The sequence below is a fragment of the Saccopteryx leptura genome, chromosome 9 (genome assembly GCF_036850995.1).
Source record: "Saccopteryx leptura isolate mSacLep1 chromosome 9, mSacLep1_pri_phased_curated, whole genome shotgun sequence".
Classification (NCBI taxonomy): Eukaryota; Metazoa; Chordata; class Mammalia; order Chiroptera; family Emballonuridae; genus Saccopteryx; species Saccopteryx leptura.
The window spans coordinates 29,741,824-29,766,363 of record NC_089511.1 but is presented as its reverse complement, the minus strand read 5'-3'; the positions used below and the strand labels follow the sequence as shown (position 1 = coordinate 29,766,363).

Below are 24,540 nucleotides of genomic sequence, written 5' to 3'. Positions count from 1 at the left end.
TGAGATCATTTGTTTTTCCGTATTTCAGTCGAAGAGGCATTATCCTTTGCTCCCGTTGTGTGCTGGGAACTGGGGATAGAGAGATGACTAGCCCCTCTTCCATAGAACTTGAAGCTAATTAAGTTAATGAAAGGATCATATGGTCCCAGATGACCAGCTGCAAAGCCGACTGTGCTGGGAACTCAGGAAGGACTCGGACAAACCGCCGCAGGGGCCCAGGGGTGCACCATTCCTGGGCACTTGGGGACAAAGAGACAGCTGTCTGGAAGAGAAGCAATTCACATGGCCCTGAGGATTCAGCGTGTGAAGGTAGATGGAAATGGTATTCTGGGAAAAGGGGACGGCGGCAGCAAATGGGCCAGCAGCAGGAAAGTACAGAGAGTTCCCGACAACCTCAAACAGTCCTGGAAGTTAAAGCGTTTAAGGAGCAGGAGGCTGGGTTCAGGTTGGAAAATACGTAGGATGAGGCCAGGAGGTAGCATTCGTGAGCAGAGGAATGGCAAGAAAAGATGAGAAATGAATTTTCAGTGGGGTTGCTTTATACTTGGAAGACCCTAGGGGATCTTTCTGCATGTGCCTACTAGTGTTTTGAGGGTCAGCATGGCCTTGGAGGGTTTTAACACGGAAGGCATAATTGAACCCGTGGGAAAAGGTCCTCCTGATCAGGTTATTTTGCACCTTAAATTTATGCTTTGCTCTGCGTTTTAGACACCTGACAGTAAACATCATAAGATGTATGATCTTCACTCTCAGCAATTCTCAGTCATGTTGGAACCTCAACTTTCTTGAAATTCACACTGAATTTTCTCAGGAGGCGTAATTATAACATGCTAGATGATGGCTAACAGGGCTGAGCAAGGTTTTAAAATCTACCTGTAAATATGAGCTTTGCTGTTGAATTCAGCCCCTTAAACATATTCGGTGAATGCTGTTGAATGCACAGTGTCATTTAAGGTCTGGGACAGTGACCAGCTGTGAAATACTGAGTTCAGGTGCAGGTTGGGCACTTGGAACTCTCATGACATGAGTGGGTGGAGTGATTTTTTTTTCTTTTCCAACTTCAGTCCCCTTCTTCCACCTCTAAAGATCCTGACCCCCCCCCCCCCCCAGCTGGCTCCTGTTGACAGAAACTACTGTCCCCAGCTGCTGAATCTGATGTGCTGAGACAGAAAAGGGCATTGACACGTAAACTTTGCACCCTCGCACTTCCCCTCTGGTGCAGTCCCAGAGGGGTCTGCCGCGTCTTAGGGACCTTTGGTGAGTCAATCACAGACTAGGAACTGGTTTTCGGGCACAGGAACTATCACTCTCTTTTCTAAGAACTGCAGCTGGAAAACCCTAACCCTCCCCCCTCCCCGCCCTACTCAGCAGTGATGGTTTTACCCAACTGCGGAACCAAGGAGTCTTCTTTTGCTTTTTTAAGCCTACCCTCCACCCAGTCCCCACCCCAGCTGGCAACTGAAAGGGCTCCAGTGTGAATTGCGCTCGGGGTGGTCCCAGCCCCCACTTCTGTCTATGAATTGTATCTGCTTCCCAAGACGGTGATCAGGAGTGGAATGCTGAGGAGAATGGACAGGAAGGGAAACGCCTGGCTCTGCGTCTGTTTATGGGGCTAGCAGCAGATGCATTGCAACTTCCTCATCCTGCTTCCCAGCTCCTCACTCTCCCGCTCCCTCTTTTGGTCAGGAGGTAGGAACCTTGACATGTCTTCCATTATACGTCTAGCACTTACTTATCTGCTCATTCATTTATTCATCAATGATTGAGCCCCTTCTGTGTACTGGGTTGCACTGTTTCTGAGATGTGGGAATGACTAACCTAGCACCTACCTCTAGGAATCTGTCTGAGGGCGGGGAGGGAGTCAGACATGTGGGAAATGGTTTGTGAGGATTTGCAAGATAATTATCCCGCAGAACGATTACTTGCACTGTAACGGCTGTACAAGCAGCCACGAGAAGAGAGGTGATCTGCTCCGGAAGAATCCCAAAGCAGCTAACAGCAGAGATGAGTGAGCAGGATCAGGGGCAAGAGAGGAGGATGGTCCAGTAGGGAGAATGACTCTGGAACTGTGACTCCTGCCTTCTGTATTCTGATGGCTCGAACCAGCCAAGGTGTTACTATTTTCCTCGCAAGGTAAAGAAATTTCATAGCACTCGCACCGTGATCTCTCTCCCTGGGCGTCTTTGAAAAGTGCGATCTCACTTAGCTGTTGTGAGGCAGGAGGGCCAGGTGTGATATAAGTAGATTTATCTAGGTGTGTGATCAACCTGATTTCATAAGACCAATTATTTTCATGCAGAAAACTAATACAAGGGTTTGGCATTGTGGTCAACACACTGGGAAATGCATCCGAGTGACCAGCATCTGAAGTGTTGATTAAGAGATTGGTACATGGTACGATGAGGTTGCTCCAGTTAGTTCCCTCCCTTTGTTACTCACTCATTCATTCACTTGATGAACACTCTGTTGAGCAGTTTCTGTGCTCAGTGCTGCAGATACAAAGATGAATAACTCTTAGGCTTGTCCTCAAAGAGCCCATAGTCTGGTGGGGGCATCAGGCAGGTGTATAGATGATGATAATGCATGGAAAAGAGCTTGGCTTGATAACAGCATCATGTGACACTGGAACCAGGTGTAGTGACTAACTTTTCTTTCCTGTTTCTTCAGCAAAGTGGGATCTAAGGAAGAAAAGTGTTAGGTTTCAGAGTCTTGATGCTTGAGTCAAGTTAACATCAAGTTTAAAGATGCTGGAGTTGAACCCTATCCCAGCATTTCCTAGTAGCGTAACTTTGGGTTTTGATTTTCTCTTCTGTAAAATGGGATTAATTAGTGTCTTAGAGGGTTTTTATTAGGGTTGGATGAGGTAAGCAATGTGAATCACACAGTAAGTACCTGACAAAATAGGAGGATTACATTATGGTGAGCAATTGAGAGAAAGGACTTGGAGGTTGTTGCTGTACTGGCCCAGGAAGTCTCCATTTCAGATTGTCCTAGGCAGGTGTAGATGGCTCCTAGCCCAGCCCCCTGTGATGATAAAGGAAAGACTCTGTACACGTGGACCCAGCAGGATCACACATCTCTCAACTGGGGATAGTATCCTTTAGGGAGCTGTTTCAGCTTTTCTTTCCTTCCTCCCTGTGCAGAGGAAGCTTGCCACTCTTCTGTGCCTTGGTGTCACATGTTCTTTTTTTCTTTCTTTCTTTCTTTTTTTTTTTTTTCTGAAGCTGGAAATGGGGAGAGACAGTCAGACAGACTCCCGCATGCGCCCGACCGGGATCCACCCGGCACGCCCACCGGGGCGACGCTCTGCCTACCAGGGGGCGATGCTCTGCCCCTCCGGGGCATTGCTCTGTTGTGACCAGAGCCACTCTAGCGCCTGGGGCAGAGGCCAAGGAGCCATCCCCAGCACCCGGGCCATCTTTGCTCCAATGGAGCCTCGGCTGCGGGAGGAGAAGAGACAGAGAGGAAGGAGAGGGGGAGGGGTGGAGAAGCAGATGGGTGCTTCTCCTGTGTGCCCTGGCTGGGAATCGAACCCGGGACTTCTGCACGCCAGGCCAACACTCTACCACTGAGTCAACCAGCCAGGGCCGGTGTCACATGTTCTTGTTGGAGCACATGGGCATAGACCCTGAGCCCTATGTGGAGCAGCTGTGTCTCCTGAAACTGATGCTGCATGGCGGAAGTGTCCTGCGGTCTGTCCCTTGCCTCTCCAGTCCTCTGTGGCCTTCTTCAGCCCTTTCCTTTCTGTCCTCCTGAACGCTCACCCCTAGTTCCAGGGCAGTTTCCCCTTGTCTTGCAGATAACAGCTTTGTGTTTGTGTATCTTACGGATTGCAGTGCATTTCCTGACACAGCTTTTCTTGCTGCACGTTGACAACCATGCACCGTTTCTTAACACTTTTGGAGTCCTTTTGCCATTTCTTGATGGATTGGGCCGGCTTCCTCCCCCCACTGGCTGAGTTGAGATGCCTTGTTCTGTCTTTTGGAGTCTCTCCTTAGGAACTCTTTAGCTCACCTGGATCCTTTATTCTTGTGTCCAGTCTGATCATGTCTTTCTTTTTATATGAATTTAACCTGTTCAGATTAATGAATTTTTTTCTCTTCTATTTTGCATTTTCATTTTATCATCCTGTTTCTCTGCTCCCTCTCCCATCTTCAACCCCTTCCCCTTGTTGTGCTTTTTTTTTTTTAAGCCATTTATGCCGGAGGTTGAAATTTTTGAAATTCAATATTCTTCAAAAATTTTCAGAAAATTCACATCACTTTTTGACAAGCTTCTCGCACGTCAGCAGTGACTAACTCTGCACCACGTGATAACATGTACCCTCAGGAGGCAGACATGTGTGAAAAATCAGAGGTTGGTGATGACCTTGACCAGTGGGATATAAGTAACTCCCTTGTTATTACTATTCCAATAATGGAACATGAGGCATAAATGAGTTAATTGAGTTTATATGTTTTATATATTTTCTCTCCCTGGGCTGGTTGGAAGCTGGCAATAGGTATTATTTTTATTCTTAAATTTTAGCATGTATACTTAACTATAATTTTTTTTCTAACAAATGTGATGTCCTCCTATTGAATATAGCAAGAAGGACCCTATTTGGCTTTAACTTCTCCTTGTATATCTTGTTTTTTGTTTTGTCTGTCCAATGTTGTTAAACAACAAAAATTATTTTTATTATATTTGCTGCCAGTAATTATATTTACTAAATTTGTAAAAATAATTTTTTCTTTTATCTTGTCTTTTTATCAATTATTTTTGTGATTTGTTGAAGTATCTCTTTATAATTCTTTTGGAGACTGTAATAAAATAATTCTCTTAGTATCTCTTTATAATTCTCTTAGCATTAAAGGACCAAGTAAATGGACAATAATGTGTTTGAAGATGTCCATTTACTTGGTCCTTTAAATGCTATTTTAGCTGGCTATAAAATTTTTGGTTGAAGAACTTTACAGTCGTTTTCTCTCAGCATTTTGATATTTTTTTTAAGCCCTCGGTTACTGCTTTTGCTATCAGTCTGTTATTCCTTATAGATAATGTGATTTTTCTCTCCATGTTATATTTTAAGATCTTTTCTTTTTCCCATGACATTCTACAGTCTTGTTCTCATTTGTCTTTGTCCTGCTTCATATTCATAGTGCTCTTTCAGACTAAGAACATGTCTTTTTTAAGTTCTGGAAAATAGTCAGCTGTTATCTCTTCAAAATATTCCTTTCTTAGAATTATCTCTTATATGCAATATTAATTTGATTCTTATTTGTAGAATATTTGCCTTTTTACTCTATTTAACTTGTTTTGAAATAATTTAAAATTTACAGAAAACATTGTAAAGAACCCTTTATAGATTTACCAATTTTTAATATTTTACATGTTTTCTTTCTGTGTATGTATGTAAATGTGTATGTAAATATACTCAGATATACATACATACACACTCATAACATATATACATGATATACAAGTTATTATTCTCTTTCTGAATCATTTGAGTATATAAATTATTTTTTTCTGAACTATTTGAGTATAGCTTACATATGTCATGCCCCTTTATTCCTTAATATTTAGTATGGGTCGTTTCTAAGAAAAAGAATATTCCCTTAAGTCAACACAGTACAGTTCATACTTTCATTTAATAGTTATATATCAAATTTCTCTATTATCTCAATAATGTCCTTAAGGTTATTTTTCTCCTCCAATATAGAATTCAGTCCAGAATCCTGTGATGGCTTTAGTTGTCATGCCTCTTTAGTCTCCTTTAATCTGGAACAATTTCTCAGTCTTCCACGGTCTATAATGACACTGACATTTTTGAAGACTGTATGTCAGTTATTTTACATAGTGTTCCTTACTCTGGGTTTGTCTTATGTTTTTTCAAGATTAAAGTCATTCAACGACACTGAAATAACTTAATATGATAATGTTCTCTCTTCTCCATTCATCATTCATCTGTCATCTCATTTTTTACCAGCACAGACTAGGGGATTCTTATTTTATGCAACAGTTAATAATCCATTTACCATCCTTACTTATTTTCATGCTCAGATTCTCCCAGATTTTGCCAGGGGGAGCCCCTTGAAGCTGCCTCTTATGTCCTTTTGACTGGTTATTCTTTTGACCACTTCCTCGCTTTCAGGTACAATAAGATTTTCTTGCCCAACTTGTATTTTGTCTATCCCAGCCCTGGAAGCAGTCATTTCTCTGAGGATCCCTGGTTTCTTTTAGTGGGGATTGGTATTTAGAAGTCAATAGCTAAGTGTGCTCATTGCTATTAGAATTTTATTTCTTCTAAGCTCTTTCAAGTGACAGAGTTAGGAAATATAATATATGTAATTTTAAAACCATGAGTTCATATGGATACCTCCAATTCCATTCTAATTCCACTTGATGTTTGCATGTCTCTTTTTCCATGGAGAGAACCCTGTCTCCCTATAACATTTTCTCATTCATTCAACCCTGTATTGCTCATAAAATAATTTTAGAATTGCTCCACCCATACCACTATAAAAAGTAAGCCTGATAAGAAAAATTCAAGATTTGTTTGAGGGTACATAGTTATAATATTGCACCCAAAAGTTATATTATTGATTCCCCCCCCTTCAGGGTACTTATGTTATGCGTTTGAAATATGATTAATTTCTTTCTACTTGCATCTGTTTATTTTTATCCCCATACGTATCAATTTGATTTTCTTAACATGCTTTAACATACTTCAAAAAAATTAAAACAAAAACATATAGTCAGAGAAATGTTACTATTTCCTCATCCCTTCCACTCCATTCTCCCTGCCAGCCACCTGTGGGCGATGAAGTTCATTGTTTCCTAGTCTATTCTTCCTGTGTTTCTTTTTTGCAAAAAATAAAGATTTATTTATTTCTCCTTATTTCTTACACTAAAGGTAAAATACTTATGCATGTGTCTCTTCACTTGCGTATATAAATTGGAAACCACTCCATATTAGTTTCTAGAGATAGATCTCATTCTTTTTTACAGTTGCATAGTATTCCATTACAAATATTGATCGACTTATGACCTATGCAACTTAACGACCATTCGGCTTTACAACCACAATCACTAGCCACGACTGCTCCGTGTCTGGCAGTGGAAGCATTGCCCAACTGGGTGTACGACAGTGCGGACCAGCTTCCAGCAGCACTACCATCTCCACGTGTACCATTTCAGCTGTTATCCCAGACTCGGTACAGCAATTTGTGTTTTATGTCTTGGATATTTTTCATCAAACCCCTCCCAAGATGTCTATCAAGAGGAAATTGTCTTTGCAAATATTAAACCAGTTGTACTGGTAATGCAGTGTTTTACTTAAACCTGACGAATGTAAAAATAAGAAACAAAATGGTGTCGAGATGATACAAATGGCATAAAATGAACAAAGAAAATTATACTATATAACAATAATGAAAGAAAATTATGATAAAATATGACTTAAAGATTTTTATGACATCATTTCACAGTACTGTACATATAGCCTACTCAACTTAACGACCAAATCATGTTACGACTGGTCTATCGGAACCAGTCGTGGTTGTAAGTTGAGCACTAGCTGTATGTGGATGGACTGTGGTTTAGTTCCTTGATTGATCCATGCTTGCGCATTTATGTAGTTTCCAATATTTTGCAATTCTAAATGATGCTATAAAATAATCTTATGCATATATGTTTTTATACTGTTAGAGGCAGGCTTTCATGCTAGATTCCTAAAAGTGGAATTGCTGGGTTGAGAGTGAGTGCGTACTAGCAGTTTTGTTAGATGTTGCCAAATTCCCTTCTTTAGCAGTTGTGCCATTTTGCATTCTACCCACAATTAAGAGAATGCCTGACTCCCCACATCCTCTCTAGCAGAGTACAGTGTCAAGATTTTGAACTTTTGCCAAGCTGATGGGTAAGATGGTATCTCAGTATAGTTTTAGTTTTTATTTATTTATTTTACTTTGAGTTTTAATTTGCCATTATGGGGTGAAATGGAAATCTTTTCTTATGTTTAAGGGGCATATTCTGTAATATTTGTGGATATCTGTCCATGTTTCTGTCTGTTTTTTCTTGGAGGACATTTTGGTCTTTTTGTCTTCAGTGCTCATTCTTTCACAGTTTGGGGGTCTTTGTCTATTATCTGTGATATGCATATGCTTCCCCCTATTTGTCATGTGCTATTTATATTTAATTAGTTCTTGACTTTATTCTTGTTTCCTTTCTGTCTGCTTTTATTTAAGAATGTCTTGCTTATTTTAAATGAATGTTTTCCTTGTATCTATCACTCTGAGCATTCTAAACATTCCTATTTTAAAGTCCTTGTCAGGTTGTTTCATGATAATTAATTTTATTTTATTGGGAGTAATTCCTGTCACAAGTGTTGATTCTGTTGTTGAGATTTCTAAGCATTCGATATCTTCCTGTTTTGGAGTTTTGGTGTACAGACTCATTTTAAGAAGGAAGATTTTTGTTGTTTTGTTTTTTTGCTTTCTTTTCCTTCCCCTCTCTCTGTAATAGATGTGTTTGGCTCAGAGCTCCCAGTAAAGCCTTAGCCTTGGGCAGCACATGGGCCTGTTATTGTGGTTGTGCCTTCATGGCGGGCCTCATGCCGCCCCTATGTCAGGCCATGGGCCTGGGTCCCCTCTCCCATCTAGCGTGGGAAGTTTGGTCTCTGCTGGCCCTACATCTGCTCCCTGCCCAGCTCCCAGCCTCACTTACTGCTTTGTGTTGACGCTCTTTCTCTCTCACACGCACCATTATCTTTTTGATGAGCCCAGTATTTACCTATGTGTTTGGATCAGAAAGTCTATTATAGTGAGATTTTATAGAGCCTTCTTGTAACGGCAGATCCTCCTTTGTATTCTGAAGAAGGAACGTGAGAAGGTTTGAAGGGAATAGAAGGAAGGACAGTAGCATAATGTAGGGGTTCCTGTATCCCAGAAATACAGCACATGTCGTTTCTTTGACTTTACAACAATTCTGTGAGGCAGGAATAGTTCCTCCCATTCCACATGCAGGGAGTGGTGGGCACAGAGTGGGTAGTGGGCCACTCAGCTTTCTAGCCCATGAGAGGGAATAGAGAGCTGAACACTGGGCTGTCACTGGGTTTCCCCCTGCCTTCCAGGCTCAGCAGGGCAGTCAGCCCCTGTGCCCGGAACGCCCCATCGCTCGGCCTGGGTACGTACCTCAGCTTAGCGCCAAGAGTGGTCTGGGAGCAGGCCTGTCATAGCTTTGAGGACTCACCAGTTAATTCCTCTTTTTTGAAATGACTTAGTAGTGTCCTTTAGCTAACATTTAAGGAGGATGAGCTGAGCACTTGCTAATTCCCTTATCAGTTCTTGAATTGAAAAACCCCAAAAAGCAGGTACTATTGACCCCATGTAGTAATCAAGGTCACTAATGCGCAAGAAGCTCACGCGACTTCCTAGCTTCTCCCAGTTAGCAAACGCCGGGCTGGGCTTTGTCTACTGTCTGGCTGCAAAGCCCTACAGGCCCACGCTTCTGGCACGTTCTGTCTCTCAGCCTGCTGCAGTCTTTCAGAAGGTCCGATGTCCTGGAAGGAGCAAGGGCTTGCGGGCAGCTCGGGGTGAAGTTGGTCTGGTTGGCTGTGGCGGATGACTCTCCTCTGTGTCTCCTAAGACACAGGGCCTGTTTCATCCACTTACAGGCAGAAACGGGACATGATGCAGCTGCAGGTGGCGTGAATTTGGGCACTGAGCAGTCTCTCCTTCCTTCCATGGCCAGAGATGGTGCATATTCCAAGTCATCCTCAGAGACCTGAGCCCAGGGTCCTGATAGAGAAAAAAGCTGTGTAAATTCACAGAGACACCCTCCCCATTAGCACCCTGTTGTTTTCCCATCTATAATTATTTTAGGTATTAATTTACTTATTTACTTTTTATTGCCCCCAACCCAAGCCAGCTCTGTGAGGGCAGGTACCTTATTTCATCATTTTTTTTAAATTTCCATATTCTGGTATGACAGCTAGCCCATAAGAGGTGATAAAGAGACTTTGAGTGAATGAATGAATCAAAAGAGAGACAGCTGTCTCCAATCCTGATTTTGCCATTTAAAACTTTGTGGCTTTCAGCAAGTTATCTGCTTTTCCTTGTCTGCAAAATGGACTCACAATGGTGGTTTTGGAGGACTGTGGGGAACTGTAGAGACACCGTACAGAGCTGCTCTACACAGCTCACCCTCACGTCCTCCTCCTTGATATAACGGTTAGCACCATGATCCATTTGAAGGGCAGTAGGATTTTATTTAAACCTTTCCCAGCCCTGAGAGCATTAACGTTTCCAGAGCCCTGGGATTCTGACTTCTCCCCGGGGGAGAGCCAGTGTCCCCTGTGAGCAGCTCCCATAATGCGCTAACCTCTGCCAGCGGGACCACCGCCTGCACCTGCCTGGGCTGCTGCAGAAACTGTGGCTGCTCCAATTAGGAAGCCCTTCCGAGGAGCTGAAGATTTTGAGGTTAACTCTGAAGAAACAGCTCTCTTTCCACAAGCCTTTTAATTAAATGCTCGCGTTTACTTTCCAGAGTTCATTGAATCATTTTACCCGCATTGCGGTGTTTGACAAAGCCCACTTTGAATAAGGGAAAAGTACAAGATGAGGAGGCTTCATGGGAGCTGTTGTTAACACAGGCACCACTGCCTCTGTGCCTGTTGGAGCCCCGGAGCTCACTTGGGTGGGGACCCGGCATTAGGGAGGAGGGGTCCAGTGAAACATTTCCTGGTCTCTGCCTTTGGCTTGGTTCTTTTTTTTCTTCTTTTTTTTTTTTTGTATTTTTCTGAAGTTAGAAACGGGGAGACAGTCAGACAGACTCCCGCATGTGCCTGACCGGGATCCACCTGGCATGCCCCCCAGGGGGCGATGCTCTGCCCATCTGGGGTGTTGCTCTGTTGCAACCAGAGCCATTCTAGTGCCTGAGGCAGAGGCCATGGAGCCATCCTCAGCGCCCGGGCCAACTTTGCTCCAATGGAACCTTGGCTGCGGGAGGGGAAGAGAAAGACAGAGGAAGGAGAGGGGGAGGGATGGAGAAGCAGATGGGTGCTTCTCCTGTGTGCCCTGGCCGGGAATCAAACCCAGGACTCCTGCACGCCAGGCTGACGCTCTACCACTGAGCCAACTGGCCAGGGCCTTTGGCTTGGTTCTTGAGCTTCCAAGACCTCCAATGCTTGCTAATTACGGATCCGAGTCCACCCAAAGTTCAGGGACGAATTCCTGTGGCCTTCTGGCCCACAGGTATTATGCTGGCCTGCGTTGTGTGTGACCTGGCTCTGCCCTTGAAAAGCTTATAGTGTCGTTGGAGAGACAGGATTCACGCAGGAAATATTATTGAAATACTCTTATATTGAGCTGGGCCATAATGAATATAAAACAAGAGCTACCATTTATTCTTTTCTTTTTTTTTTTTTACAGTGACAGAGAGCCAGAGAGAGGGATAGATAGGGACAGACAGACAGGAATGGAGAGAGATGAGAAGCATCAATCATCAGTTTTTCGTTGCGAGACCTTAGTTGTTCATTGATTGCTTTCTCATATGTGCCTTGACCGTGGGGCTACAGCAGACCGAGTAACCCCTTGCTCAAGCCAGTGACCTTGGGTCCAAGCTGGTGAGCCTTGCTCAAACCAGATGAGCCCGCGCTCAAGCTGGTGACCTCAGGGTCTCAAACCTGGGTCCTCGGCCTCCCAGTCTGACGCTCTATCCACTGCGCCACCGCCTGGTCAGGCGTACCATTTATTCCTTTGCTTACTATCTCACCGGTCCTTTAAATATGTTATGCCATTGAATCCTGCTCTCTGAGGATTAGCAATCAGGATGAGTCTGCTCTGTCCGCACAGTGATTTTTCTAAGAGGGGGCCAGGTTTGGCCTCAGGGACCAGCTGTTGGTTGGGATGCAGCATTTCAGTCTCTATAGTGACTTCTTTTGCTTCCCTGTCAAAATCGAGAGGAAAAGTTCCAACAGTGCTTAGCACACAGTGAGTCCTTCTCGGTGTTTCCTTGTACCCTTCCTCCTATGTCACTGCAGCTTAGCCAGGTCATCTTCAAGACCCAGTCCATCCCACACAAGATAGCCACCCTTACCCCCAGCAAAAACGCTGAACTCCACAAGATTTCCAGACCTCCACCAGCTTTCAAGCATAGGGCTTGAGGAAGACTTTTCTCACCTTGGCACTCTGGGGGCTGGGGGACTGCCTGATGATGGAGGACACCCGGGTTGCCTGGACCCTGCCTCTCAAAGCCCAGTCTCTGGAGCAGCGGTAGCATCAGGGGCTAGGCCTAGCAGGCTGGGTTGTCACGGTTCTCCAGGGCATCCTGATGCATACAGGGTAGGAACCACTGGCCAGGGTCTCAGACTTGCCTACACGACAGAATCCCCTGTGAAGCAGGTTCCGATTTTTTCAGAATTTATTATTAGCTTAATATTGAAATGTAAAATAAACTTCATTTTTTAAACCATTTTAGATTTACAGAGGAATTTGGACTGTAGTACAGAGAGTTCTACACCACTTCTCCTCTTATTAATATCTTACATTAGTACAGTACATTTGTCACAGTTGATAGGCCAGTATTAATACACTATTATAATATTAACTGAAGTCCACACACCAGTCGGTTTTCCTTAGTCTTTATTTAATGCCTGTTCCAGAATCCCATCCGGGATCCCACATTGTATTTAGTCCTCATGTCTCCTTTGGTCCTTCTTGGGCTGTGACAGTTTCTCAAACTTTCCTGAGTTTTGATGACCTTTCCAGTTTTGAAGTATACAGATGAGGTATTTTGTAGACTGTCCCTCAGTTTGCATTTGTTGGATGTTGATCTCATGCTGTGGGTTTATGCGAGGAAGACCACAGAGGTGACGTGCTGTTCTCCTCGTATCATAATCGAGGGTGCATGCCATCACTGGGACTTACCACTGTTGATGTTGACCTTGACCTCCTGGCTGAGGGGGCTTCGGCTTCTCCATCTGCCTCAGTCAGGGTTCTTTACTGTCAGGTTATTCCCTCCCCAACTTTCCATATTGTACTGTGTGGCAGGAGGTCGCTACCTGTGTCCCTCACTTGGAGAGTGGAGAGCTACGCCCCTCCTCCTTGAAGGCAGGGCGTCTACGTAAACTATTTGGAATTCTTGTGCGAGGGAGAATTGTCTCTTCTCTCTCATTTATTCATTTATTGCATTATTTCTTCATATCAGGATGGAGTTATGGATCTTGATTGCATACTTTCAGTTATAATGCAATACTGCTTTATTTTGTTCCTCAACTTGTTGCATCCTTGGCCATTAGGAGCTCTTTTGCTTGGCTCCCGTGTCCTTTAAGCACACCCACATCCGTGTCAGGTCATTAAAAAAATTTTTTTTAGAACTTACTTCCTTTCAGCCACTGCAAGCATACCTGATATATTTCCTACCCCAATCCTAGAATCAACCGTTTTTCCGGGGAGCCCTGGTTCCTTTTATTGAGAATGATATCAGAAACCGAGACCTGGGCCCTGGGTGTGCTTGCTGCTGTTGGCATGTCATGGTCCTGGGTGTGCTGGCTGCTGTCGGCATGTCATGGTCCTGGGTGTGCTGGCTGCTGTCGGCATGTCATGGTCCTGGGTGTGCTGGCTGCTGTTGGCATGTCATGGTCCTGGGTGTGCTGGCTGCTGTCGGCATGTCATGGTCCTGGGTGTGCTGGCTGCTGTCAGCATGTCATGGTCCTGGGTGTGCTGGCTGCTGTTGGCATGTCATGGTCCTGGGTGTGCTGGCTGCTGTCGGCATGTCATGGTCCTGGGTGTGCTGGCTGCTGTTGGCATGTCATGGTCCTGGGTGTGCTGGCTGCTGTCGGCATGTCATGGTCCTGGGTGTGCTGGCTGCTGTCAGCATGTCATGGATTCTGGACCCTCTCAGCTGACATAGCAAGGGAATACATGTGTGCATATTAACCTGTATATATACACTTATCTATACATATTTCTGTATGCAACTGCCTGTAACTGAATTAAGCTAAACATGAACTCAGATTGATGTCTTCGACTCGAGTCCATTATCACATGGCTCATTCTAGCCTTCTCCCCTTGCTTATCTGTAGAGTCTCACTCCAACAGTGGGAAACCTTGTTCCTACCGTCTGCCATCTACTTAACTGTTCAGTTCAAGCATACATGTATCATGGTAGCAAAGTTTTGAGCTCCTACCTGCTTCCATGGGAATCTGCTCTATCAGCTAGAGGACTGTGCTTCGACTCAGGTTATTTTGTCTGTGGTTTTCGACCCGCTCATCCCTGAGGTTCTGTAGGCCAGCACCTTCCCATTCCCCTTTAGTGAGGTTGTTCATACATTTGGAATGCAGTTAGATTTTTCTGTCGCCTGCTGCATTCCATCCTGGGATTCTCCCAATTTCGTAATTTTTAAAAATTTGCCTATTTAAAAAGTTTGCATATATTAAGGTACACTGTGTGTGCTGTAGTGTTCTTTGAGATTCACCATGATAGTGCCATACAGGGTAGTTCCACTGCCCTAAGAACCCCCTGTGCTTCACCTGTCCACCCCTTCTCATTCCACTTGAACCCCTGGCAACCACTGACCTCCTTACTTTTCTACTTTTGCCTTTTCTGAAGTGTTACATAATTGGAATCATACGATACATAGGCTTTTCAGACTAGCTTCTTTGACTTAGTGGAATGTATTTTAAGGTTCATTCATGTATTTTTGTGATTTGATAACTAATTTTGTTTTATTGCTGAATAATATTCCATTGTAGGAATGTACCATAGTTTGTTTATTCACCTAGTAAAGGATGTATTTTTTTTGTGTGTGTATTTTTCTGAAGCTGGAAACAGGGAGGCAGTCAGACAGACTCCCGCATGCACCTGACCGAGATCTACCTGGCATGCCCACCAGGGGGCGATGCTCTGCCCATCTGGGGCATTGCTCCACTGCAACCAGAGCCATTCTAGCACCTGAAGCAGAGGCCATGGAGCCATCCTCAGCGCCCGGGCCAACTTTGCTCCAATGAGCCTTGGCTGCAGGAGGGGAAGAGAGAGACAGAGGGGAAGGAGAGGGGGAGGGGTGGAGAAGCAGATGGGCGCTTCTCCTGTGTGCCCTGGCTGGGAATCAAACCCAGGACTCCTGCACGCCAGGCCGACGCTCTACCACTGAGCCAACCGGCCAGGGCGTATTGGATGCTTCTAGTCTATGGTGATTATGAATAAAGCTGCAGGTTTTTTGTTTGTTTTCTCTTGTGGCCATAAGTTTTCAAAGCAGTGGTTCCCTTTTGCTGAAGGTGTCCGAGCGGAAGCTGGGTGCTCCCAGGTGGAGTGTGGGAGAAAGGAACCAAAGATCCCATGGGTCTTTCCCAGAGAGCCCTTTGTGTCATATTTTGAATTGGGAGATACAGCAAGTAAGGCCCTGGCCCTTCGCCACCCAGAACAGGGCTACACGGAGGTCCCAGCCACGTCAGACCCTTCCAATGAAAATCTGGTGATTCTCTGAACTCGCTCTTGCACGATTGTTCTTGTCTTGGTTTCTCACTTGGTTTATCTGATTTTGGAAGGCTCTGCTCTGACCAACGGGGGATTAAACATGCACAGCTCCGCGAAGAGGAAGCTGGACACGGAGAAGGACTACGTCTTTGACAAGAGGCTCAGGTACAGCGTCCGCCAGAATGAAAGCAACTGTCGGTTTCGGGACATTGTTGTGCGGAAAGAAGAGGGGTTCACACACATCCTGCTGTCCAGTCAGACCTCAGACAACAACGCGCTGACCCCTGAGGTGAGCGAGGCAGGACTGGAGGGCGGGTCGGGCTGGGGACGGCCTCTCACTCATCAGACTGGGGCACTGGTTTCTCTCTGTTTCTTCAGGGAACTGGTCCAAACGGCCAGCGTGCACACACACTTGACTGCAGGACACAGTTTGCTAAACACTTTACCTGCATTATCCATTTGATCTTTGTGATCCCATTTTGCAGATGAAGAGCCTGGTAAACAGATTCTGTCAACTGGTGAAGACAGTGGGGGGAGGCCCCAGCATCCGAACATCCGTCCTGAGCTTTCCCAGCCTGGTGGCACTGTAATAAGCAAGCCCAATTTCTTTGCTTTAGAAGGAATTATATTTACTCAGCTCACATTTTTTTTAGAATAATTCACATTTCATAAATTTCACCCTTCTAAAATGTACAATTCAGTGATTTTTTTTTAGTATATTTACAAAGTTGTACAACCATCACCACTAATCCCAGAATGTTTCCATCACCCCAGATGGAAACCCTGGACCCATTAGCAGTCACCCCCATTTTCCCTCCCCCCACCCCTGAACCATTAACCCATTTTCTATTTCTATAGATTTGCCGTGTGGGCATTTCATATAAATGCAGTCATCCAATATGTGACCTTTTGGGGTGGGCTTCTGTCACTTAGCATCATGTTTTCAAGGTTTATCCATGTCAGTGCTTTGTTCCTTTTCATTGTGTAGACATGTTACATTTTGTGAATTAGGTCTTCAGCTGATGAAGATTCGGGTTAGTTCCACTTTGACTGTTATGAATAATATTGCTATGAACCTTTCTGTATAAGTTTTCATATGAACTCACATTTTTAGTTTTCTTGGCACTATTCCTAATTGTGGAATTGCTGGGTCATAAGGTAACCCTGTATTTAACCTTTAGAGCAGTGGTCCCCAACCCCCGGGCCGCAGACCGGTACCGGTCCATGGGCCATTTGGTACTGGTCCGCAGAGAAAGAATAAATAACTTACATTATTTCCGTTTTATTTATGTTTAAGTCTGAACGATGTTTTATTTTTAAAAAATGACCAGATTCCCTCTGTTACATCCGTCTAAGACTCACTCTTGACACTTGTCTTGGTCACGTGATACATTTATCCGTCCCACCCTAAAGGCCAGTCCGTGAAAATATTTTCTGACATTAAACCGGTCCGTGGCCCAAAACCGGTTGGGGACCCCTGCTTTAGAGGAACTGCCAAACCATTGTGCACGGGTACTGACCATTTTACGCTTGCACCAGCCGAGTATGGGGGCTCTAATTTCTCCGCATCCTTACTAACACTTGTTATCTGGTCTTTTTTATTATATCCACGCTAGTGGGTATGAGGGGGTGTCTCATTGACTAATGATATTGGACATCTTTTCATGTGTTTATTGCCCATTTGTCTACCATCCTTCTTTGTAGAAATGCCTATTCTGCTCCTTTGCCTATTTTTGAAATTGGGGTGTGTTACTGAATTTTTACTATTCTTTATATATTCTGGATACTATACCCTTATCAAGTATATGATTTGAAAATACTCCCATTCAGTGGGTTGTCTTTTTACTCTCTAGTGTCCTTGGCCATACAAGTTTTAAAATTTTGATGAAGTCCAATTTATTTTTGTCTACGTTACTGTTTGTTTTTTTTTGACAGAGAGAGAGGGACAGATAGGGACAGACAGACAGGAAGGGAGAGAGATGAGAAGCATCAACTCTTTGTTGTGGCGTCTTAGTTGTTCATTGATTGCTTTCTCATATGTGCCTTGTCAGGGGCGTTACAGCAGAGTGAGTGGCCCATTGCTCAAGCCAGCGACCTTGGGCTCAAACCAGTGACTTTGGGCTTCAAGCCAGCGACCTTTGGGCTCAAGCCAGAGACCATGGGGTTATGTCTATAATCCCATGTTTAAGCCAGTTACCCCGCACTCAAGCTGGTGAGCCTGTGCTCAAGCCAGATGAGCCTGCACTCAAGCTGGCGACCTCGGGGTTTTGAACCTGAGTCCTCTGTGGCCCAGTCCGACACTCTATCCACTGTGCCACCACCTGGTCAGGCGACCTTACTTCTTTAATGCCAATCATACGATGCCTAAGGTGAATAGAACAGGGAAATAATGACTACCAAATACGGTTAGGTAGACAACATTACTTAAAATATGGGGACTGAGGAGGAGCAAAGAGGAGATTACTTTTGTGAGAGATTCTTTTTTTTTTTTTTTTAGATTTTTTTTATTTTTTTATTTTATTTATTCATTTTAGAGAGGAGAGAGAAAGGGAGAGAGAGAGACAGAGAGGGAGGGAGAGAGGAGAGAGAGACAGAGAGAGAAGGTGGGGAGGAGCTGGAAGCATCAACTCCCATATGTGCCTTGACCAGGCAAGCCCAGGGTTTTGAACCGGCAACCTCAGCATTTCCAGGTCAACGCTTTATCCACTGCGCCACCACAGGTCAGGCTGTGAGAGATTCTTGATGGTGCCAATGTGGGAAACACTCACCCTCGCAGTCCCCTTTAACTCGGCCGGCCCAGCGCAGGGCAGTGAGTGGGCACTGACAGGCCGGCGCCAGCGCCAGCTGGCAGCAAATCATTATGTCTTATTTTTGCCATTTGTCCCATTTCATTCTACCGATGCCCTTCTGATGTAGGATTATTGTGATCTCCACCTTCACAGATGAGGAAACAGGCTTAGAGAACCTAGCAGGCCCAGGCTCACAGGAGTCAGGACTGTGGCCATGTTTGCCCACCATTTTATTTCTTGCACTCGTCCCGGTATCCAGTGCATTGTATACAGTTAGGTCCAGCCTCCCTTCCCCTGCCCCTCTTTTCTTGTCCCTGCAGTATCCTGCACTCGGGTTTCCATGGCGGCAAGGACGACACGGAGGGTTAACACAGGGAAGCATTTGGGGGGGACACAGTCAAGGAGTGGCTGCCCACCCAGACAAGGATGGGTAGGATGCCCTGGCAGTGCTCACTGTATCCATTATACACGTGGGGAGGCCCAGGAAGTGGGGTGGGGGGTGCTGTGTCCTTGAACTTGTAATCACCTGTCTTATCATTATGATTTACATAGACTATGGCTGTTTTATGGGACTGTGGGTGTGACAGTCACAATTGATGCCAAGTTAAGAGAAGGGTTGTGGCTGAAGGCTGTGCGGTATCGGGGCTCGCGGCTGCATGTTGCTCCTCCTCTAAGTGTGGTGTTCCGGGCCTCTCCTTCCTCCATATTCAGGAACCACCGTGGGGTTCTCCTCTAGGTAGACCTCTGTGTAGGCTTCAGAGAAGTCCAGAGCCTGTGGTTTACCTCAAAGGCTGCTCTTCTCGTGTTTATACACCTGGAAACCTTGTTATTTTAAGCCCATCATAAAACATCCACATGAGACCAATTCTTGGATTTTTTTTCCCTTTACTTCACTACTTTTTAAAAGCCTGTTTTAAAAGACACAGCATTTTCCCTCGATCAATCAAATAAATGTGAAGTCTCCCAGTTCATTCTGTCTCTTTGGAGCAGCTTTGTATGTTAACTGTTGCCTACTCATCATGGCAAATGTGTTGCCTCTGACTGATTTAAGGTCCATAGATTCTTACCTCCTGAGATGTGGGCTTGGTTAACTAGAGGTCCATTTCTAATTGGTGTCTGTTGGTAACAGAATAGTAGAAAAAAATGGGAGAAAAGATTGATCAGCTGTCTGAGCAACCAGCGTGGATAGACTATATAGATAAGTGGCTACCTGGGAGAATAGTTCTGAAAGATAGATCCTATTGAAATGAGGAGGTGGTGGTAAGTGGAGGAATACAGATATTGGACTCTGGCAGAGCCGGGTGTTGGAATCCTGCCTCCACCAACTCACCGCTTCTGTTACCTTAGAAAGTTATTTTGCCTCCCTGAGCTCCCGCACTTACAGAAGTTACACAGTCTGTTGCTTGTGGGATTAGAGATAATGTCTGCGAAGAGGCTCATGGAGTACCCGGCACACAGGAGGCATTCAGTGAATGTTCCCATCATTGCTAAGATGAAACAGAGGCGACTGCATGGCCACCAGCAGGCACCGTCCTGCTTGTTCATGGAGGAACTGTGAGGGTCCCACCTTCACGGTCATAATTGAATTTCTTTTTCGACTTGACTTGGGCCTCCTGGGCAGAAATTCATACGTTACTGGGTTTGTTAACTAGATTCTGAGGCTGGCAGGTATGTTGTAATATTTCTCCTGTCTGGAATATAGCAAAGGTTCAGGAAAATAATGAAAATACCCCTTAAGGAAAGAACCTGCAAAATAGATCGTCCAAAGTCCTGGTGATTCAAAGCTCACTCACTTCCCCATCAGGAGAGGCCCCCAGGCACTCAACTCCTGGTTTTCCCCAGGAAAATTACACACTCCCGTCTGTGGGAGCACACCACATAGGTAGGAGGCCCACCTCACACGCTCCTGATCATTACTCCTCCTCCGTCTCCACACCATCCCCAAGCCTGTTACCTTTCATGTCTTGAAGAGCTCTTTCATGTATTTCCTTCTCTCGATTTCCTTCACAGTCCGGATGGTCCAAACCACTAGGCTGTTTTGTCTGGATTATTGTGATAACCTGCTAACAAGTCTGCCCCCTTTCCTGCCCCGTAAGCCACTCTCCACGTGGTAGGCAGAGCGATCTTCTGGAAGTGCTAATCTGATCAAGTTACCCTTTCTATACACATACACACTCGTTAGTGGCTCCTGATCGCTGTGGTTAAGGATCTAAACCTGTAGTGTAGCCTGTGGGACTGGTACACTGACCCTGCCCATCTCCCCAGCCCTGTCTCTTATCACTCCTCTCCTCCTACACTCTAGTCCCCATGTTTTTTTCCATGGTCATACCTGCCCCAGGGCCTTTGGGCATGCCTGTTTTTCTGACCCAACAGCCTTTGTTTTCTCCTTGCTTAGTTGACCTATACTCTTCATTCATATCTCAGCTCAGCCTCTCCTGACCTCCCTGACCAGGTCCTGTCTCTCACATGCTTTGCCAGCACTATATACCTGTCCCTCCTGGAACTTATTACAGGTGTTAGCGTATAGGTAATTGTGTGATAATTTGTTAAATGTCTGAGTGACCCCATTAGACTAAGACTATAAACTTCACCCCATTAGTCGAAGATTATAAAATTCTTGAAGGTTAGAAACTGTGCCATTCGCTCAATTTAATAAACATTTATTAAATTCTATTCTGTGCACATTTCTGGACTAGATGTTCTAACAGTTACTCAGATGAGTAGAATACTATTTTAGCTCTCAGGGGACAGTATCAATCTGTTACTGCCTAACACATTGCCCTAACCTTAGCATCCTAAGAAAAAACATTTATAATCACCCAATTTCTGTGGGTCAGAAATCCAGTCATGCTCTATCCCAGTGGTAGTCAATCTGGTCCCTACCGCCCACTAGTGGGCGTTTCAGCTTTCATGGTGGGCGGTAGCGGAGCAACCAAAGTATAAATAAAAAGGTAGATTTAACTATAGTAAGTTGTTTTATAAAGATTTATTCTGCCAAACTTAGCGAAAATCCGACATAAAGTACTCGGTAAGTAATTATTATTATATGCTTTAACTTGCTGTAACTCTGCTTTATAAATTTTATAAAGTAAAGTTACTTCCCTACTTTATAAATCACCATTACTGTGGAACCGATGGGTGGTTAGAAAACGGTACTACTAACAGAGATACAAAAGTGGGCGGTAGGTATAGAAAGGTTGACTACCCCTGGTTTAGGTGATGCTTCTGGCTCAGGGTCTCTCAACAAGCCTGCAGTCAAACTGTCCGCTGGGGCTGCAGCCTCAACCGAAGGCTCAGCAGAGGAGGCCCCGCTTCCAAGCTCACCCAGCGGCGGTTGGCAGGTCTCAGTCCTCAGTGGCCAGAAACATCAGTTCCTTGCTAAGTGGCTACTCCACATGGACTATGGAGTAACCTCTCCATTGGGCTACTCACAGCCTGGCTGCTTGCTTCCCCCAGACTGGGAGCTCTGAGAAAGGGAGGTAGCAGAAGAAGACAGCCAGGGTAAGCTGTAGGCTCTTAGTACCCTAATCTCCTCTTGGAGGGGACATCCCCTCCCTCTGCTGTATTCGCGTGGTTAGAAGTGAGTCACTGGGTCCAGTCCACACTCAAGGGTTGAGGATTACACAGGGGCGTGAGTACCAGAGGAAGGGCTCACTGAGGGCCATTTTAGAGGCTGCCTACCCCAGGGATTTAAATTAGGTCAGAGGCAGGAAAAAGTAAGGATGCACACATTCGACAGGGGAGCAGGGATTTTAAATACTTGGGTGTCAGGAGAAGTGAGAGTTTGCATTGACTTGGGGATATTTGGGAAGGCCTTCAGGAAGGTGTCTGCAGTGGAGATGGGCCCTGTGTGACCGAGTTCAGCAAGTCAAGCTGAAGTGGAGAGAGGGACCCAGGTTTTCTCCCAGTTTACACCCACTTTGAATGCTTTTTGGGTTATTTGGTTCCAGCCATAGAAGGTCAGAAGCTAGGAGTAGCAGGGTAGAAGAGAGCTTTCTCTAGTAGACAGACACGAAGAGCAGGAGCGAGTGGCAGCTAGCATGCTTGTAACAAGATTTAGGACTTCAACATGCAGAATGGCCTGGGAGCATTTGTTCTAGAGGCAAAATCCGAGAGCCCCTGTAGGGACTGGTCTGTTACAGGCTAGCAGGTGATGATTGAGAGGGAGTGACGTGTGCAGTGTATTCTTTTTGAGAAGGTAAAGGAGTGTAATAATTTTAGAAAATTTTACTCTAAACACACCAGCTACATTATCAAATTGGAGGTCTTTCAAGAAGATTGGCACCTCAGCCATCAGTCCAAATTGGATTATCAACAAGAGACAGGCAAAAAGGCGCAGTAGACTCATTAGGTGTAATTTTTTTTTTTTTTTTAATTAAACAATGTAGTTTGTACATTAGTTGCATCAACAAAACATAAATTTGCTTTCCATTCAATTCACAAAGGAGGTGGCTGTTTTGTTGAATTTTGTTTTTATTGACTGACGAGTAAGTGTGACCTCAGAGAGAGGCCGGTCTCTGAGTCATGTGTAGAACAGGTCTTTACAGCAGGGTGTCCTTCTCCTTGCCCCTCAGAGAAATTGAGTTCATGTGTAGGTGAGACTCTGTCTATTCTGGAAGCAGCTAGATTTAAGGACCCACAGGATAGCGGCCTGTTGCCCCTCCCCCCCCCTTTTTTTTTGGTATTCAATATGAGTGTCTGTGGCTTATCCCCTGTTAGAGTAGAAAGTGCTTCTCCCGTCCTTGCAGAGCACAGGCCGGGGTGTCTAGCCCTATTTTTTTCCACTAAAATTCATGCATTTATTTCAGTCACCCTACAATATGGAATGGTGAAAGGAGAAGGCACGTTGGGTTAGAGTAAGATTTGCATTGTGGTTCTGCCTGTTACTAGTTACCTTTGGGCAATTTTTCTGAGTGTTCCTTGCTTTACCTACAAAATTGGGACACTGTTCTTTATCTTCCAGGATTTTTGTTTGGAATAAAATATTGTATGGAAATAACCCTGGCACCTCACAGTATTTAATAAATGGGGGATTCTTTAAAAAGTATGTTTAAAAAACAATACTTTTATAACATTTCGACACTGTAAGCTTTGCTTATGCCTACTGAATGGTCGATGCTGGTTCTGTAAAAGCCCATTCACTGCTGTCTCCCCCAGGGCACTCCCAGCTCTACCCGGGCAAGTGCGTGCCTTCCTTTCTCCTGCCATACACTTTCTGAGCTTAGTTTTTCTTTTCTCCCCAGCTCCTGTTGGATTGAGTGATTGAGCTTTCTTTATTTCACCCCTTTATTCATTGTAATTCATGGTTGACTTTTAAGAAGGTATCCTTAAGTTATATTCATGTAGCAAAGTCTAAATGTAATTGTTACCTGTCCACCTCTCCCAGACGTGTAACCGAGGCATGCTCTAACGCCGGCCACCACTTCACTCGTCTGACAGGGTATCATTGCCCGGGACTATCAGTCTATCATGTGCAGCTCCCCACCCTCAATTAGTCAGTATCAATATGGTGATTTTTGTAGTCAATTCTTAGAATTGAATTATCAACATTTTCACCAGTTTCTTTGCTGGCTATTGTTCCTTGTGTGTTGGTACTTTTATTTTTCCTGAATGTAGTTTTCTCCTTCTTGAAGTACACCTTTTTTTTTTTTTTAGTTCTTTCAGTGAGAATCTAAGAGTGGTAAACATTCTTTAACTGAAAATGCCTAATTTTTACCCTTGCTTTTGAATGATAGTTTAGCTGGATACAGAATTTATGTGTGATGGTTATTTTCCTGGCACCTTGAACATTTTTTTTTTTTTTCATTTTTCTGAAGCTGGAAACAGGGAGAGACAGTCAGACAGACTCCCGCATGCGCCTGACCGGGATCCACCCGGCACGCCCACCAGGGGCGATGCTCTGCCCATCCTGGGCGTCGCCATGTTGTGACCAGAGCCACTCTAGCGCCTGAGGCAGAGGCCACAGAGCCATCCCCAGCGCCCGGGCCATCTTTGCTCCAACCAGCCTTGGCTGCGGGAGGGGAAGAGAGAGACAGAGAGGAAAGCGCGGCGGAGGGGTGGAGAAGCAAATGGGCGCTCCTCCTGTGTGCCCTGGCCGGGAATCGAACCCGGGTCCTCCGCACGCTAGGCCGACGCTCTACCGCTGAGTCAACGGGCCAGGGCCCACCTTGAACATTTTATGGGTCTGATGCCAAAGCCCACTTCTCACCTACAAGCTGTGCGAGGTCTTTATTAAGGATGAGCAAGAGTCTAGAATTAAATTGGCCTTTTAGAGATAGCTAATATAACTCACCTG

The 24,540-nt window shown here is 44.9% G+C and overlaps 1 protein-coding gene across 1 annotated transcript in view; it reads left to right on the top strand.

Moving 5' to 3' along the window:
* Positions 1-24,540, top strand: part of CDYL2 (chromodomain Y like 2) — a 179,725-nt gene that overhangs the window by 132,497 nt on the left and 22,688 nt on the right. The window contains exon 3 of the mRNA XM_066348885.1: positions 15,528-15,745. Within this exon, the coding sequence (XP_066204982.1) occupies positions 15,528-15,745 (218 nt within the window). The remainder of the gene's footprint in view (positions 1-15,527; positions 15,746-24,540) is intronic.